The following is a 17,176-nucleotide window of genomic DNA, read 5'->3' on the forward strand; positions in this document are numbered from 1 at the left end:
TCAAAGTTTATCCCTGTCTTAGTATGTGTCAGGATTCCTCTTTTTTTTTTTTTAAAGGTGGAATAATATTCCATTGTATGTATATGCCATATTTTGCTTATCCATTCAATCATTGATGGGCATTGGGGTTGCTTTTACCTCTTTTGGCTATTGGGAATAACATTTCTTTAAACATGAGTATACAAATATTTTTTCCAGACCCTGCTTCCATTTATTTTCTATTTTTTGAGAGGTAGGGTCTTGCTCTATCACCCTGGCTAGAGTACAGTGGTGTAATCATAGCTCACTGCAGCCTTCTAGGCTCAAGAGATCCTCCTGCCTCAATCTCCCAAATAGTTGGGACTACAGGTGTTCACCACCACGCCTGCCTAATTTAAAATAATTTTGTAGAGACAGGGTCTTGCTGTGTTGCCCAGGCTGGTCTCAAACTCCTTGCCTCAAGCAATCCTCCTGTGCTGGTCTCCAAGAATGCTGGAATTACAAGTGTGAGCCACCTCACCTTTGATGCACAAAAGCTTTTACATTTGATGTAGTCCCAAACTATATTTAGTTTTGTAAGAAGCTGCCATACTCTTTCCCAGAGCAATGGTACAATTTTACATTCCCATCAGCAATGTATGAATGATTCTGTTTCTAAACATTCTTTCCAGAATTTGGTGTTATCACTATTTTATAATTTTAGTCCTTTTGATAGGTGTGTGGTGATCTCTCATTGTGGCTTTAACTTTATTCCTCTAATGGCTAATCATGTTGAACACATGTGTTTATTTGTTGTCCATATACTCTCCTCCATGAAATGTCTGTTTATGTCTTTTCTCCGCATTCTAATTGGGTTGTTTGTTTTTCTACTGTTGAGTTTTGAGAGAGTTCTTTATATACTCTAGATACTAGCCCTTTGTGGGTTATGTGGTTTCCAAATACTTTCTCTTAGTATGTAGCCTGTCTTTTCATGTCTTAACAAGCAAGGTCTTTCAGGGAAAAATTATTTCAAAATATTAAGGGGGTACAAATAGTTTTGTTACATGGATAGCTTTTATAATGCTTGAGTCAGGGCTTTTCATGTGCCCATCACCCAGTAGTGTTCATTGCACCTGACAGGTAGGTTTTTACCTTTCCCCTCCTCCCCCTTCCCCCTCCTTGATTTCCAGTGATCTTTGCATCTCAGAAAAAATTATTTTTAAATTTCATGAGGTCCATTTATCAATTTTTTTTTTTTTTTTGGTGTCAAGTCTAAGAACTCTACTGTACATTTTTCACTCCTTTACCCGGAATTTCTTCTTTGAGACCATCATCACTCTCTTATTATATAAAAATCTTGCTCAGACCCTGTGGTTTGGTGGAGTGGAAGCTAACAAGGGCACAGCCAATAAGAATCCTTCATCTCCTGGGCCGCAGTGATTGGTTCAGGGATGATCGTGTCTCCCAAGCTGGACCACTCAGAGTTGTCTCTGAGATTTTTGCCAGAGTCATTGGGAAGGACGCTCTCTACCTCTCTATGTGGAGAGAGACTTTCTGAGAAGAAAGCAAGTAAAACCATGAAATGAAGAGAAAGACAGGATTTCCATTATGTACAATCAGTTCTCTGTGTCTGTGGATTCTGTGTTCATGGTTTCAACCAATTGCAGATTGAAAATATTTAAACAACAACAACAACAACAAACCAACAATAAAAAAGAAATACAGCAATAAAAAGTAATACAAATAAAAACAAACAATATAACAACAGTTTACATAGCATTTACATTGTATTAGGTGTTATAAGTAATCTAGAGATGATTTAAAGTATACATGAGGAGGTGTGTAGATTGTATACAAAGACTACACCATTTTTTGTAAAGAATTTGAGCACCCTCAGATTTTGGTATCCTTAGGGGTCCTAGAACCAAAGAACAACTGTAGTTTGAACCCCTGAATCCAGGTATGTCTGGAGCTAGCTACCCTTTGATGTTTCAATTATAAAAGCCACTAAATCCACCCCCTTCCTGCCAAGCTGGTTTAAATTGGGATTATGAGGTGCATAATCAAAAGATTATTAGATAATGCAACATTCTATATTTATTATTCATCCTTTCTCTTCTTTATTTTGATCTTCAATTTATCATAGTCTGCTTTTCATCATGTCATGCCACTGAAATTGCTCTAGCTATGCTGACCAGGGACAAGAATTTTATGGTCTCTTTTTAGCCCTTTCTGTACTTACCTTCTTTGCCACATTTGACATTCAACAAGATTCCTCCTTTGTAATATTTCTATGACATCTTTTTCTTTTTCTATTTCTTATGTTCCTCAGGATTATAACACTGGCTAGTGCCTAATACACACAAGAGATCATGATAGACATCATCACGTAAATTACATCATTATGTGGAGCTTAAACTCCTCCATCTCTTCCACATACTGTCTGAATTTTACATCTTCTAACTATGTACTTATATATTTGGAATTTTGTGCCTCAGAACTGGACTTCGCTTCTCGTCTCCTGGACTCTACAAAATACTAAAGGGTGCTTAAATTTGCATTTGATTTTTGGGTAGCCACCCCTCACAGCTGGCTCATATTAGGCATGCAATCAACGAGGACTTCTTCACAGAAACTTAAAATATCTAACCAATTTGGGATGTCTAGCAGTGAGTGAACCATAGCCTACTATCTGGGAACTTACCTCCCTTGGTGACATTTCAGTTGATATGCAAAAATAATGTAATACCAATCAACTATCTTAAACAGAAAGGAAAATTAGTGATCTCACATAACAAGACTGTCTAAAATAGCACTTCTCCAGGATTAGTGAATTCAGGGGTTCAATGTCATCTTTGAGAATCCTGCCCATATTCTTGTTCTGCCTTCCTCAGGCTAGTAGCCCTCATGGTTGCAGGATGGCTAGAATTCTAGGCATCACTGTGTTAGACTGCAAAAATCACCACACTATGTATTAGCTCCTTCCATAAAGACATTCAGTTTATTTCTCCACCCAATTAAGCTCGGCCATATGACTTGCTTTGGTCAATAGGACAATAGCAAATGTGATGCATGAAGACACTCAAAAAGTGCTGGCACACTGAAGCTTTTTTTATTCTCTCTCTTTCTGCACTTTGGAACTCCAAGACACCATTTTACAGAGCCTGGACTAGCTTGCTGATGGAGCAGAGAAAAGCCATCCTCCGCTGACTCCCTCTAGACCAACCAGCTTGTCAATTGACAGACATGTCAGTGAGGCCAACCTAGACCATCCCGCCTTGGCTGAGCTAGCTCAGATCGGAAGGACTAGCTGGCTACCCCACAAAATCATGAGAAATAACAAATGCTTCTGTGTTATGTCACTAAATTTTGGGGTGTTTTTTTTATGTGGCAAAAGCTAATTGATAGAATCACATACAGACACAACACGCACAGTAACAGGAGAGTGGCTGTCTTGATACTGCATCTGATTTTAGCCTTGAGGGATGCTTCCTTATGTATCATTCGCTAGAACTGAACCACGTGTCTATTCTTAAACTCATCGCTAGCAAAGGGCATAGAACTACGATATCATGATTGGCTTGGAAAAGCACGGAGGCTATGCAGAGACGAGTAGACTATCCCCCAAGTGGGCTCTACTAAAAAAAAAAAAAAATAGATGTCTTCTGTCTTTTGGCAGAGGCCCACCTAGAGGAGGGGCCATCAGTGAGAGAGCAATGGGTTTTTTGTAGGCATCTAATTGGCATCTACTAAGGGGAAGGCTCCAAGCAATTGCATTTTCTGAATCTCCTCATTCTCCCCACCCTCAGGGATGGCTAATTGGACTAAGGATGCAGTGCAGAGGGAAAATGAGTCAATCCAAGTCCTTCTCTGGGTATTTGGAATTGAAACTATGTGATGGCATTGTGTGGGATGTAGGGGCTGTGTCACGTACACTAGGGGCTGTGGGGAAGCCTACGCTCCTAAACTCAAAGAGGATGTACTTCACAAATGGAGGAAGAATGAGAGAGAGAGAGAGAGAGAGAGAGAATGAATCAATCCAATTAATGTTTTCCATTTTCTAGATCTGAAGTCCTGGCTGGGTTGCTGCTCTTGGCTTCTGGAGACACCTCTGTAATTCTTACAATAATTTCCCCTTCATTTGCTTGAGTTGGCCCTAATGAACTTCAGTCACTCACAGTCAAAGTGTTTTTAATGCACTATTCTTTTGAAGAGATGCCCAACCTCATTCATAATAAGATAAATGAAAATTAAAATTCCACTAAGATACTATTCGTCACTTAACAGATTGACAAAAATAGAAAAGTCTGACAACTTTGTTGGTAAGGCTGTGGGGACACTGGCATTGTCATCATGACTGGGGTGAGTACAAAAGGTTGTAGCCCCCATGGAGGGCAAGCTGGTAACATCTATCAGCCTTGAAAATGCACTTACCCTTTGACCTAGTAATCCCTAGTTCTGGGAATTTATTCTACAGATGCACTGCCACAGGGAGGAGATGATGTATGTTCAAGGTCATTTGCTGCAGCGTCATTTGTAATAGTAAAAGTTTGGAGACAACCTGGGCTTACACTAATGAGGGACTGGTTTAACTAACTGGCTACATCTTTATAGGTAATAGGATACAGTTGTGACAACTAATGAAGTTCTCCATGTTCTGATATGAAAAGAACTTCAAAAAGATTAAGTGAAAAAAACAAAGTGTAGAATGTTGTACATAGCATGATACCTTTTGTGTAAGAAAGGAGAAAACGAAGAATAAATAAGGATGTATACAGTATTCCCGTTTTCTTATATTTAGATAAATACATTTAATAAAGGAAGAATGGAAAGATGAACAAGAAACTAATAAACTAACATGGTTACTTCTTGAGGTATAAAGAGAACAGCTGAGTTTTAATATCATTCTGGCTTTTGCTAATATGAATATATTAGCTGTTCTAAAAACAAATACAAGTAAAAAGTCATTATTTCAATTAAAATATTACATAATTCTATTCAATCCAGTTGTCTGAAGAATTCAGAGGAGTGAGAAGAAAACACTCTATGTTTATATCTTGACACTTGTTTAAAAGACACCAAGTCTGGAACATACTGATCAAAATCCCAAAGCAGAGAAGGTGTGTGATAAATACCTCTTTAACTGAATAGTTTCTTTGGTGCTTTCTACATTGGGCACTGTGGTTTCTTGTTAAAACCTCCCCCCACCCCAGGGCACACTGCAACTGGAAGCACAGTTTTATAGATGGGCATTTGCTTGGCCAGTTTAAGGCTAATCTGACCCGCCAAGCATATAAAAGAATTGCAGGACAAAGAGAGATGTTATATTAAAGATTTCTTTTTTTTTCTTTCTTTTTTTTTTTTGAGACAGAGTCTCACTTTGTTGTCCAGGCTAGAGTGAGTGCAGTGGCGTCAGCCTAGCTCACAGCAACCTCAAACTCCTGGGCTTGAGTGATCCTTCTGCCTCAGCCTCCCGAGTAGCTGGGATTACAGGCATGCGCCACCATGCCCGGCTAATTTTTTATATATATATCAGTTGGCCAATTAATTTCTTTCTATTTATAGTAGAGACGAGGTCTCGCTCTTGCTCAGGCTGGTTTTGAACTCCTGACCTTGAGCAATCCGCCCGCCTCGGCCTCCCAAGAGCTAGGATTACAGGCGTGAGCCACAGCGCCCGGCCTTAAAGATTTCTTTTTTAACCTGCAAGGATCAGGTGGCCTCTTAGGGAAATGACAAAAATCTATTTTCTTTCTTTCTCATATGTTCCCGCCATTGGCACTCTCTTGTTATAAGAGAAAGTAAAGATTGCTTGGGGTGGGGGTGGTCTTTTCACAAATACGGGTGGCAGGGTTCTGGGAGCCTGGGAGCCCAGTCTCATGCAGTGTTCAGGAGCACAGACTCTGCAGGCAGGCTGAGGGACAGGGGCACAGCTACTCTACGTCAGTTAGCAAAGTGACCTTGGGCACACACTTAACTCCTCTGTGCCTCAGTTTCTTTATCTGTAAAAGGGGATAATGCTGTTACCTATCTGTATGATTGTTATGGGGATTAAATCAGTTAACACATGGGAAAATTTAGAACAATGCTTAGCACATATGAAGCCCTCAATAAATGTTAACACTAAGAAAACAATAATGATAACTTTATTATTATATGACTTCAGACTGAGTAGGAGAGTCAGCATACGTGTAAATGGTTGCCACCCTCTCTTCCCTGTCAACCAACCGAAGAAGGATTGAGGAGAGGTCTCTGGACACTGATCTAAGCCACTGTCTCAGTGGGTATTATGTGTTAGACACTATGCTGGTCCCAGAAGAGGACAAATTGGTAAGCAAGATAGGACTATTTCTGCCTTCACAGAGGTCCTAGGCTACTCAGAGAGATGGATGTTATGGACTGAATGTTTGTGTCCCCCCCCCAAATTAATGTGTTGAAGCCCTAATCATCAATGTGATGGCATTTGGAAGCCTTAGCCTTTGGGAGGTAATTATTAATAGGTTTAGATGAAGTCATGACAGTATGGTCCCCATGATGGGATCAGTGTCCTTATATGAAGAGGAAGAGACAGGAACTCTCTCTCCACTCTGTAAACATACAATGAGAAGGCGGCTGTCTGCAAGACAGAAAGAGAGCCCTCACCAGACACTGGATTACTGGCACCTTGACCTTGAGCTTACCAGCCTCTAGAACTGTGAGAAATAAGTATTTATTGTTCAAGCTACCCCGTCTGTGATATTTTGTTATAGCAGCCTGAGCTAAGACAAAGGACAAGTAAGCAGACAACATAATGCCATGTAGATGCAATGATCAAGGCAGTTCAGGATCCTGGAGGATCACAGGTGAGGGGCACCTAACTTAAACTCTAGGAATAATGAAAGATTTCTTAGAGGTAGGAAGGGGAACAGCAGGAGCCCCCCCTCCACCTAGTGATGAAACAACCATCTCTCTCCTACAGCAAAAATAGTGGTAGTAATAGAAGTTGTGGTGCTGGTACTAGTAACAATAATGCTTATAATAGAACAATAATTATTATAACAAAGTACACTGAGGGCTTGTTCTAATGCACATTGCGTGCATGAGCTCATTTAATCCTAACACCGTCTTTGTGGATCTACTCTAGTCTGCATTTACGTGACTTGGCCTCACTCATCTCACCTTAATCGTGGCTATCATATCCTACTTTTATTTTAATTAAAAGTTGATATTTTCCTCATCTTGGGTTTTTTTTTTTTGGTGCTAGTTTTGATATTTAGGAATATTGCATTGAAATATTGTTTATTTTGCTTACTGATTTCTTGGAACTCCTTTAATTTTGCACACAAGGCGAACATTTTACTCTCCTCACCCTGGTCCTGGCCGTGTTGAAGAACACCAGGTAAAGATGGCTTAAGGCAGCACTGTGTAGCCCACCCAAGCCAGCCTCCCAATGTGCAGAAGGCATTTTTAGTTCCTTCTTTCCAGATAGTGTCATGGGAGGGAAGAGAAAGAGAAAGCATCCCCTATTCAGACTTTGTCATCCCTTATCATTCCACTTCCCTGCAATGACTTTTAATGTTGCATTAACATGGCACCAAATCCCACTTAATCTCACAATGAGATCCTTCCTTATTTAACTTGCTTTAATTATTCTGAAACACCAAGGAGAAAGTCTCAGATTGGTGCTAATGGGTTTTTAACATCTCTTCACCACTTAATGAGCAGGCCTCTGACTTTCCTTCTGTAGTCCCTCCAAGGAAGAGGGGAAAGGAGCTGGAATTCTAGAACAGCAAGTCTGCCCTGGGGTCTGAGCTGCCATTGCCGAACTAGTACTGCCAGGAGGAACAGAGGACAGTCCTGGGAAGGATGTCTTAGTCTGGATGTCTGACCTTTTTATTTGTGCCCTCATGCCTTCATTTTTTCCAGTTTCCTTTTCTAGAATTTAGAAAAACAAGAACTTTCCCTGACCTGAATATTGGGTTTAATCATGCTGTGTTCATTATTACATAGTGTTTTACCCACAATTGTCCAAGTTTCTGTTTGTTGCTGTGCACTGAGCACCCACCTAGGTACTAGAAAGCCTGGGAATAGTTAGGGGGAAGCTGGAGACCAAGCCTCCTCCCTGCAGGGGACTTAGCAGGGTAGATACAGCACCCAGTGACATCACAGACCCACCCAGCCCCAGCTGTTCAGTCAGTCCAAACAATGTAAATTGCAGCAATTCTACTGTTGGGTACATATCCAAGAGAAATAGGTGCCTATGTCTACAAAAAGACATGTACAAGAATGTTCACAGTAGAGTTTTCCAAAGTAGTTCCAAGCTGTAAACAACCCAGATGGCCATCAACATTGAATGGATAAGTAAATTGTGATATATTCGTGCACAGTCATAAAAAAGAATGAACATGGATATAACCCCAAAACGTGGATGAATCTTACCGACATTATGTAGAGTAAAAGAATCCAAAAAAAAAAAAAAAAGAATCCAGAAACTGTGTGATTCCATTTATATGAAGTTCAGGAACAGGTAAAATTAAATCTATGATCTCAGCCTTAAAAAAGAAGGAAATTCTGACACATGCTACAATCTGGATGAACCTTGAGGACATTACACTAAGTCAAATAAGCCAGTCACAAAACATAAATATATATGATCCCATTTGTGTGAAGAACTTAGGGTAGTCAAATTCATAGAGACAGAAAGTAGAATAGTGGTTTCCAGGGGGCTGGGAGCAGAGGGAATGGAGAATTGTTGTTTAATGTGTATAGAATTTCAGATTTTAAAATTTAAAATTTATTTATTTCCTGTTAAAGTTTTTATTTATTTATTTTTTTGATTTCAGGATTTTATGGGGGTACAAACATTTTGGTTACAAGTAATGTCTTTGCCTCACCCAAGCCAGGGCTAGAGGCGTGCCCTTCCCCCATTCGGTGCGCATCACATCCATTAGTTGTGAGTTTACCCATCCCCACCCCCCACCTAACTGACACTCGGTGAACATTTCTACCATGTGAGCACCTTAGCGTTGATCAGATATTTCATTAAGCATAATATTCTCAAGGTGCATCCATGTTGTAGCATACGTCAGAACTTTCATTTTTTTTAAGGCTGAAGAATGTTTCATTGTATGTATGTACCACATTTTGCTTATCCATTTATCTGTTAATGGACACTTAGGTTGCTTCCACATTTTAGCTCCTGCAAATAATGCTTCTTTAAGTGTGGGTGTGAATATCTCTTCTGGACTCTGTTTTCAACATTCTTTCATTTTCAACCTATTTGTGTTTTTGGATCTGAAGTGAGGCTTTTGTAGACAGCATACAGTTGGATCATATTTTTTAAAATCCATTCTCCTAGTCTCTGTCTTTTGGAGAACTTAATGCATTTACTTTTAAAATAATTACTGAGAAGGAGGGACTTGCTTTTTGTCATTTTGCTATTTGTTTTCTACATGCTTTTTATTCTTCATTTCCTGCATTGCTGTCTTATTTTATGTTTAGCTGATTTCTTGCAGGGAAATATTTTAGTTCTCTTCTCATTTTCTTTTGTGCATAATCTACAATTATTTTCTTTGTGGTTACCATGGGGATTACACTTAATATCCTAAAGTTAGAACACTTTAAATTTATATCAGTTTAACTTCAATAGCATACAAAAACTCTGCTTCCATATACCTCTGTCGCCACCTATTCCAATTATCGATGTCACAAAATTACATCTTTATAGATTGTGTGTATAAAAACATAAACTAATAATTGTTTTTTAATAATGTGTTAGTCTCATAAATCATGTAGAAAACAAAAAGTGGAGTTATGAATCATTTATATGATAATACTAGCATTTATAAATTGCCATATATTTACCTGAATCTTTATTTCTTCATATTGCTTCAAGTTACTGTCCAGTGTTCTTTCATTTCAACCTGCTGGACCCCCTTGGCATTTCTTGCAGGGCGGGTCTAGTGGTGATGAACTCCCTCAGCTCTTGTTCATCTGGGAATGTCTTAATTCCTCTCTCACTTTTAAAGGATAGTTTTGACAGTTATAAGATTCTTGGTGGACATTTTATTTCTTTCAGCATTTTGAATGTATCAGCCTACTACTCCTCCAAAATTTCTGATGAGAAATCTGCCGATGATCTTATTGAGGATCCCTTTTATATGATGAGTTGCTTCCTTCTCACTGCTTTCAAGATTATCTCTGTGTCTTTGGCTTTCAACAGTTTGAGTATAATGTGTGGGTCTTTTTGAGCTTATCCTACTTGGAGTTTGTTGAGCTTCTTGGCTGTTTATATTCATGTCTTTCATCAAAAAGTGTCATTCATTATTTCTTCAACTAATCTCTCAAACAACTCCTCTTTCTCTTCTCCTTCTGAGACTCCCACAGTACATATGTTGGTTTGCTTGATGATGCTCCACAGGTCCCTTAGGCTCTGTTCACTTTTCTTCAATCATTTTTCTTTATGTACCTCTGACTCAATGATTTCAGTTGTCCTATACTCAAATTTGCAGATTTCTTCCTGCGTACTGAAATATGACTTTGAATTTCATTAGTGAATCATATTTGGGAGGCTGAGGCAGGGAGATCACTTGAGTCCAGGAAACATAGCCATAGCGCGAGTCCGGCCTGGGTAACATAGTAAGACCCTTTCTCTAAAATATAAAAAAAAATATTTTTTCATTTCAGTTATTGTACTTTTCAGCTCTAGAGTTTCTTTCTGGTTTCCTTTTAGGTTTTCTCTCTTTATTGATATTTCCATTTTGTTCATGAACTGTATTCTTGATGTCTCTACATCTTCCTTTAGTTCTTTGAGCATCTTTAAGACAGATGTTTTAAAGTCATTGCCTAGTAGGCTCACTATCTGGTAATTCTCTGAGACAGTTCCTCTTGGTTTATTGTTTTTTCCTTTGAATAGGCCATATTTTCCTGTTTCTTAATATTAGCTTTTAATTATAATTAGTTGTAGTTCGAGAGTAACCTTAATAATTGCCTAACTTTTCCAAGCTTCTGTTTCCTCTTATGTTGGATACAAATTGTGGCATTTTATTAATTCAACAAATGTTTATTGAGCTCCTCTTCTGTGGCCCCCAAATTCTTTTACATTCTTTTCATTGAGAAATAGGGTCCCCTTGAAGATGGGCTCTGTGACTTCTTGATCAATACCATATATCAGAAATGACACTGTGCCAGTTCTAGGTCAGATTTTAAGAAACTGTCATCCTCTACTTCCTATCTTTTAGGACATTCACTCTTGAAATTCAGTCACCATGCAGTGGTGGAAGCTCAGGTAGCCAGTGTTGATGCCCATATGAAGAGGAACTAACACCTGTCACCAAAGCCCTGGGTGAACCCTCAATTGACAGTCAGCCCCAACTTATTAGCTATGTGAATGAGAATCTTGCAAGTGGATACTCCAGCCTCCAGGCAAGCAACCACTGCTGTCACCACATGGAATAGAGATGAGCTTTTATTTATATTATCCAGTTTTAAAATTAATTTAATATTTTTAACATGTATTCTTTAGAACCCAAAGAAATATAATGTATAATCTTACATTTTGTAGTAGCCACATTACAAAAAGTAAAAACAAACAGGTGAAATTAATTTTAGAGAGAAATTTGATTTGTCCCAATATATCAAAGCTATTATAATTTCAGTATGCAATGAACATAAAAATTATTTATGAGGTGTTTTATGTTATTTTTCATATTACATGCTTGCAATTTACGGTACATTTTACACTTGCAATCATATCTCAATTCAGACTAGCCACATTTCAAGCACTCAGTGGCCACTGATGGCTAGTGACTACTGTATGGAAGAGTACAGCCTTATAATGAGAGTATTGGAAGGCAAACTACTCCATCCCTCTTCTTTTTTATGTAGGAGGAAAAGGAGACACAGAGGAAGGGAGTGACTTGTGCAGGGGTTGTGTAGTGGTCTGAATGGTGGCCCTCCTAAAAGATATAGTCATGTTGTAATTCTTGGAACTTGTGAATGTTACCTTATTTGTAAAAAGGCTCTTTGCAGATGTAACTGAGTTAAGGATTTTGAGATGAAGAGATCATCCTAGATTATCTGAGTGAACCCTAAATCTAGTGGCCAGTCCTTATAAGAGATATACAGGTGATGTTAGACAGACAGAAGAGGAGAAGAGAGACACACAGAGGAGAAGGAAATGTGAAGACAGAGAAAGATGGGAGTGAAGCTGCCATGAGTCAAGGAAGCCAAGGAATGCTGATGGCCACCAGCAGCTGGAAGAGGAAGGAAGATTCTCCTCTCTAAAGCCTCAGGAGGGAGTGTGGCCCTCCTGATACCTTGATGAACTATGAGAGAATACATTTCTGTTACATTTGGCCACCCAGTTCTGTGATAATTTCTTATGGCAGCCGTTGGTCTGGACTGAAGAGAACTTGGACTCCATTCCTGACCAGAGCAACCTGCCTCATCTTGCCTCTGAAGTCTTTCAAGTGGCCAGCATTCATTCCTTTATGAGCAGAGTGGCCCAGGCTGGGGCTCTGGTGACCTGGAGGGGTCATGCCCAGTCTACTGGGAGCTGCTGCCCATAGCTCCACAAGGCACCATGCCATGGTGGCCTCATCTCTTGCTTCATCTATTTAGTTGACCTCTTCACTGCTCTTCCTTCTTCCACTCTTTCTCCTCTACCATTTATTTTCTGGATAATACCTAGGGTAATCTTTAAAAATAACAGAAGTTATATTAGGCCACTCCTCTGCTTCCCATTCTCAGTGGCTTCCGTGCACTGGAGTGAAATCCAAGCTCCTTACCACATTTACAAGGCCCTGCAGGGCCCTGCCACCTTCCCAACCTCATAAGCACTGTCTTCTCTCTGTCTACTCCAGCCCCAGAGGCCTTCTCGCTATTTCTACAACATGCCAAGCATGATCCTTCCCTAGGCTCTTTGTATTTATTGTTTTCTCTGTCTGGAACTTTCTACCCCGGGCAGTCCTGTGTTTCACCCCCTTGCTTTATTCAGGCATTTGCTCAGATGTCCTCCATCACAAAACTTTTCCCTGGCTACTGTCACTCTGCGGTCTTTATGATGCTTTATTTTACACCATGAATCTCTACACCACCCAATAGATATTTGCAAGTTGATTAGGTTTTTTGTCCATCCCTCCCTGCCTCCCATTAGACTATAAACCCCATGAGGGCAGGGACTTTTGTCTGGTTTCTATAACAGTGTCTGGAACAGCAGTCATAGTAGGTGCTCAATAAGCACTTGCTGATTGAATAAACAAATGAATGAATGAATACAGAAAGCAGGCTCCATTTAGCCACATTTTTTCTCCTAGAGAAGTCAGAATCTGGATATTTAGGTAAAATTCTATGATATGTGAACTAAAAAAAAAAAATTCACTGGGTTGGCTAACAAAGAGTATCCCAAGGTCACCAGTTTGAGACCCATGACCTAGAGGGATCTGGGCCCAGAGGGAACCGCATTTCCCATCCTCGGTTGGTGTGGCCTCCTCAGGAACCCAGCGTCTCTTCTTGATCCACCGGCCCTCGCATCTCCAGGCCCAGGCGCCATCAAGTACTGTTTGTTGTTCCAGACCAAAGTCATTCAGGGCACTTCATTCAAAAGGCAGGATGTGGGCTGTGAGCTTCCAGCTCATCAGTTCAAAGGAAACCTACTTCAGCAGCAATGTCTCCAGGGATGTTCCCCAAGCCTCCCTGGGAGGTGGTGGGGCCTCTTAAAGGACTAATAATAGATAGGCACATCCAGTTTCCCAAACATGCCAACCTTAGAAGCGAATGCTATTTTTTCCTTATTACCTTTGAATTACTATGTAGGAGAGGGACCTTCGCTTATTGCAGCCCTCGCTCTCTACATGCTACCTAATAATGACTTACCACACAGCAGCTTCCAGGCAAAATTGTCATAGTGGGACTTGAGCTCATTCAACTCCATCCTGCACTCCTTCGCCCCCCACTACTCAGGTTGATCCCTTTGTCACCAGCATGCTTTGTAGTTAGGGCAGCCCAACCACCACCCAGCAACGGCATGGCTGTGGGTGTATATCTTAATCACTCTGAGCCTTACAGTCTATCCATAAAGAAAGTTACCCGATCTACAGAGGGTTGTTGGGGGGAAGGGCTGCTAAATAAGACAATGCAAATACCTGATACCCACCAAGCAATGATGTTTATTATTGAACACCTACTGGGCATGGTTGGGGGTAAGTTGTGCTGTCCTTTAAGCCTTCTTCACCCACTTATTCTTCCACTTACTCACTCACTCATTCAACCAGGATTTATTGGGCTCTTAGGAGGTGCCAGGTCCTGAGCCTGGTGCAGGGTGACACTATGGTGAGCAGCCCCTGCTCTCACAGAGCCTAGATCCAGCTACTGAGCTCACAGTCTAACGCAGCTCTGGGTTCTCAGATTCGGGGACATGGTGGGGCTGGGAGTGTTTAGGCGCAGTGCATGGACAGGACACTACAAACCACTGAATTACGCATCTAGACAATTATTACCCTGTTAGTTACCTTCAGATTCCATCAAGGAGAGAGTCCCAGTTGGATATTAATGTGTCTTTAACATTTCTCTAACATTGTTAATTTCCTCTCTTAACAAATAAAAGAAGGCCTCAGTCACAGATGCTTTGGGCAGATGACAGCACCTGGAGAGATTTTAATAATATAAATATCTCTTGCTATTCAAACTCAGTAGATCAAACCAGATAGACTGTTTTTTCAGATGGTGCACAAATATGATCAGAATTTGTGAAGATGAGTGAGAAGGAATGAAATTTGAAGAAATATTGATCTATTTCAATTTCTTCTCCCCTTCTCCTCTTAATTACTTCCATTTTGCAGTTGGGGAAACTGAGCCTCTTTGCGGAGAGCATGGACAGATGGTAAGGAGTTTTCTTCTAAAGGTACAGACAGGCAAGCAAAGCCAAGAATCTTCTTTGTGTGGAGTTAGACATATATAAAATAAAGATCGCTCCTCCCCTACCTCTGCAGAACGTGTGTGTGTATGTGTGTGTAAGTGTGCGGAGCCACAAGCCATTCCGAATGAGCGACAGCGGGAGCCCATCCCTCCGGCAGACGCGTGCAGAATGACCAATGGGGCGGATGGGGGCGGATGGGTACCGGTCCCTCTGCAGGGGCCAGGGTGGAACCCGCGGCGCCCACCCCTTCCACCTCTACCCCCGACCACCTCCGCGGGTCCTTCCACTCTCGGCACTTCCGAGGGGCACCCAAGGTGCTCATCTCCTCAAGGCAACCCGGGGCCGAGAACGGGGTGGGAGGCGAGGCTCAGGTCTGACGAACGCAGGCTGCGGTCCCCGCGCCGCAGCGCTGCGGCTGGGAGCACTTCTCGGGCAGGCTGGCAGCCGCTGGGGTGCCAGTATGTAAAGCAGCTGGCGGCGCTGGGCGGGGCCTGGGCGCGATGCAAATGAGGAGGGCGGTGTCTGCCCGCGGCTCCGCCTCCCTCCCCCGCAGCTGGGGCCAGCGGTGCCAAGCGCAGCTGGACGAGCGGCCGCAGCTGGGCGAGTGACAGCCCCGGCTCCGCGCGCCGCGGCCGCCAGAGCCGGCGCAGGGGAAGCGCCCGCGGCCCCGGGCGGCAGCAGCGGCCGCCTCCTCCGCGCCTGCCGGGCCTGCAGCCGGCGATCCCGCGCCCCGGGGCCGGCACCTCTCGGCTCCGGCTCCCCGCGCGCAAGATGGCTGACCCGGCTGCGGGGCCGCCGCCGAGCGAGGGCGAGGAGAGCACCGTGCGCTTCGCCCGCAAAGGCGCCCTCCGGCAGAAGAACGTGCACGAGGTGAAGAACCACAAATTCACCGCCCGCTTCTTCAAGCAGCCCACCTTCTGCAGCCACTGCACCGACTTCATCTGGTGAGCGCGCGCCGGCGCACGGCACCTGCCCGGGCCCCCGAGGGCACCGCCGCGCGTGGGACCCCCTCTCCGCGCCCTCCGCGCCCCCGGGGGGAAGAAGCCCTGCGGGGACCCCGCGCGTCCCTGGGCTCCTCGATCCGGACTCTCCCGCCCCAGACTCCCTAATGGACAGTCCTGCGGGTCCCCTGTGCCCGGTCCCAGACGGCCGGCCGCGAGGCGCCTCCTGCCCTCTCCTACTCCCAGTCGCCTCCAGAGCGCCCAGACCTGGCTCGGAGTGCCGTGTCTGTCCCTCCCCGGGAAGGCAGCGCCTCGGTGCCCCCTCGCCAGGGCTTCCCTACCCCTCCGCCTCCCTCCGGGTGCGCGGGGCCCTTCCATCCCACCCCTCCTTTTCGGGGGGCATCGCCCGGGTGTCCTCTCTCTATCTCCCTGCGGGCATGGGACATCCTTTCCCCTCTGTGTCTCCTGGGCAGCGCCCTGTGTTATCTCTTACTGTGCCTCCCTGAGGGCCTGGGTCCCCCTTTCCACTCACCGGTCCCCCCCATCACATTGCTGCGGGCCCCTTTCTGCCCCTTGTCCCTCCAGGAGGGGGGCGTCCTTTCTCCCTTCCTATCCCCCAGGGGACACCACCGCCTCCTCGTGGATGCGTCTCTATCGCTTCTCTTTCCCCAGCGTACTCGGGGCATCTCTCTGGGCGATCTCCCGCCTGCCTTCCACCCCCACCCCGACGGAAACGCTGCCCCCATCCCGCCATCTGGTGGTCGCAGCCTCCTTCCTTCTGTTGGGGTGAGGGGAGATGGGGCTTACCGCCGAGCTCCCACGAACGCCCCCGAAGGCGGAAGACTCTTGGGCACCCGCCTGTGGCTGGGAGGTTGCACCTGGGTGGAGGGCTGGGGGAAGGGGCGAGTCTGTGGGGGGACGAGCTGGTGGCAGGGCCGCTCAGGCCGCCTGACATGCCTCCTTCTGCTTTTGCAGGGGCTTCGGGAAGCAGGGATTCCAGTGTCAAGGTAGGAGGCTTTGGGGCTTCAGGGATGCCGTTTGTGGGAACAGAGGGGGGAAAAGACTTTATAGAAGTGACCGAGTTAGGCAGAGAGTGAAGGAATCACATCTGTCAGAGTGACCTCCCAGGCTCGGAATTCTTCACCACAAAAGGGTCCTTTCAAGGTGCCTGTGTGTAAAGGGCGGTGACGCTCCATCCAGGAAAGGCCCATGGAGCTGCGAAGTGCATCCACCCCTTCTCCCTCCTTCCTGCTTAAGTGGAAGTGTCTCCAGGGGCAGTTTCTGGGGGGACTCCTCCTTCCTAATCCCTGTCCTGTCCCCTGCTCGTTGTTTTTCCTGGGTTCACAGAGTGAGGTTCTGCCTTTTCCCCTGCCTGGCAGAGGTC

General features: G+C 43.9%; 1 protein-coding gene across 2 annotated transcripts in view; it reads left to right on the plus strand.

Annotated features, from left to right (window-relative positions):
• The first annotated feature begins 15,388 nt into the window (after positions 1–15,388).
• Positions 15,389–17,176, plus strand: part of PRKCB (protein kinase C beta) — a 301,234-nt gene continuing 299,446 nt past the window's right edge. The window contains exons 1-2 of one of the 2 annotated variants that reach the window (XM_012780169.2): positions 15,389–15,795; positions 16,768–16,799. In XM_012780169.2, the coding sequence (XP_012635623.1) occupies positions 15,623–15,795; positions 16,768–16,799 (205 nt within the window). In that variant the 5' untranslated portion in view covers positions 15,389–15,622. The remainder of the gene's footprint in view (positions 15,796–16,767; positions 16,800–17,176) is intronic. The other variant, XM_012780168.2, reaches the window with a different exon arrangement.

This window comes from Microcebus murinus, chromosome 19 (genome assembly GCF_040939455.1).
Source record: "Microcebus murinus isolate Inina chromosome 19, M.murinus_Inina_mat1.0, whole genome shotgun sequence".
NCBI classification, from domain to species: domain Eukaryota; kingdom Metazoa; phylum Chordata; class Mammalia; order Primates; family Cheirogaleidae; genus Microcebus; species Microcebus murinus.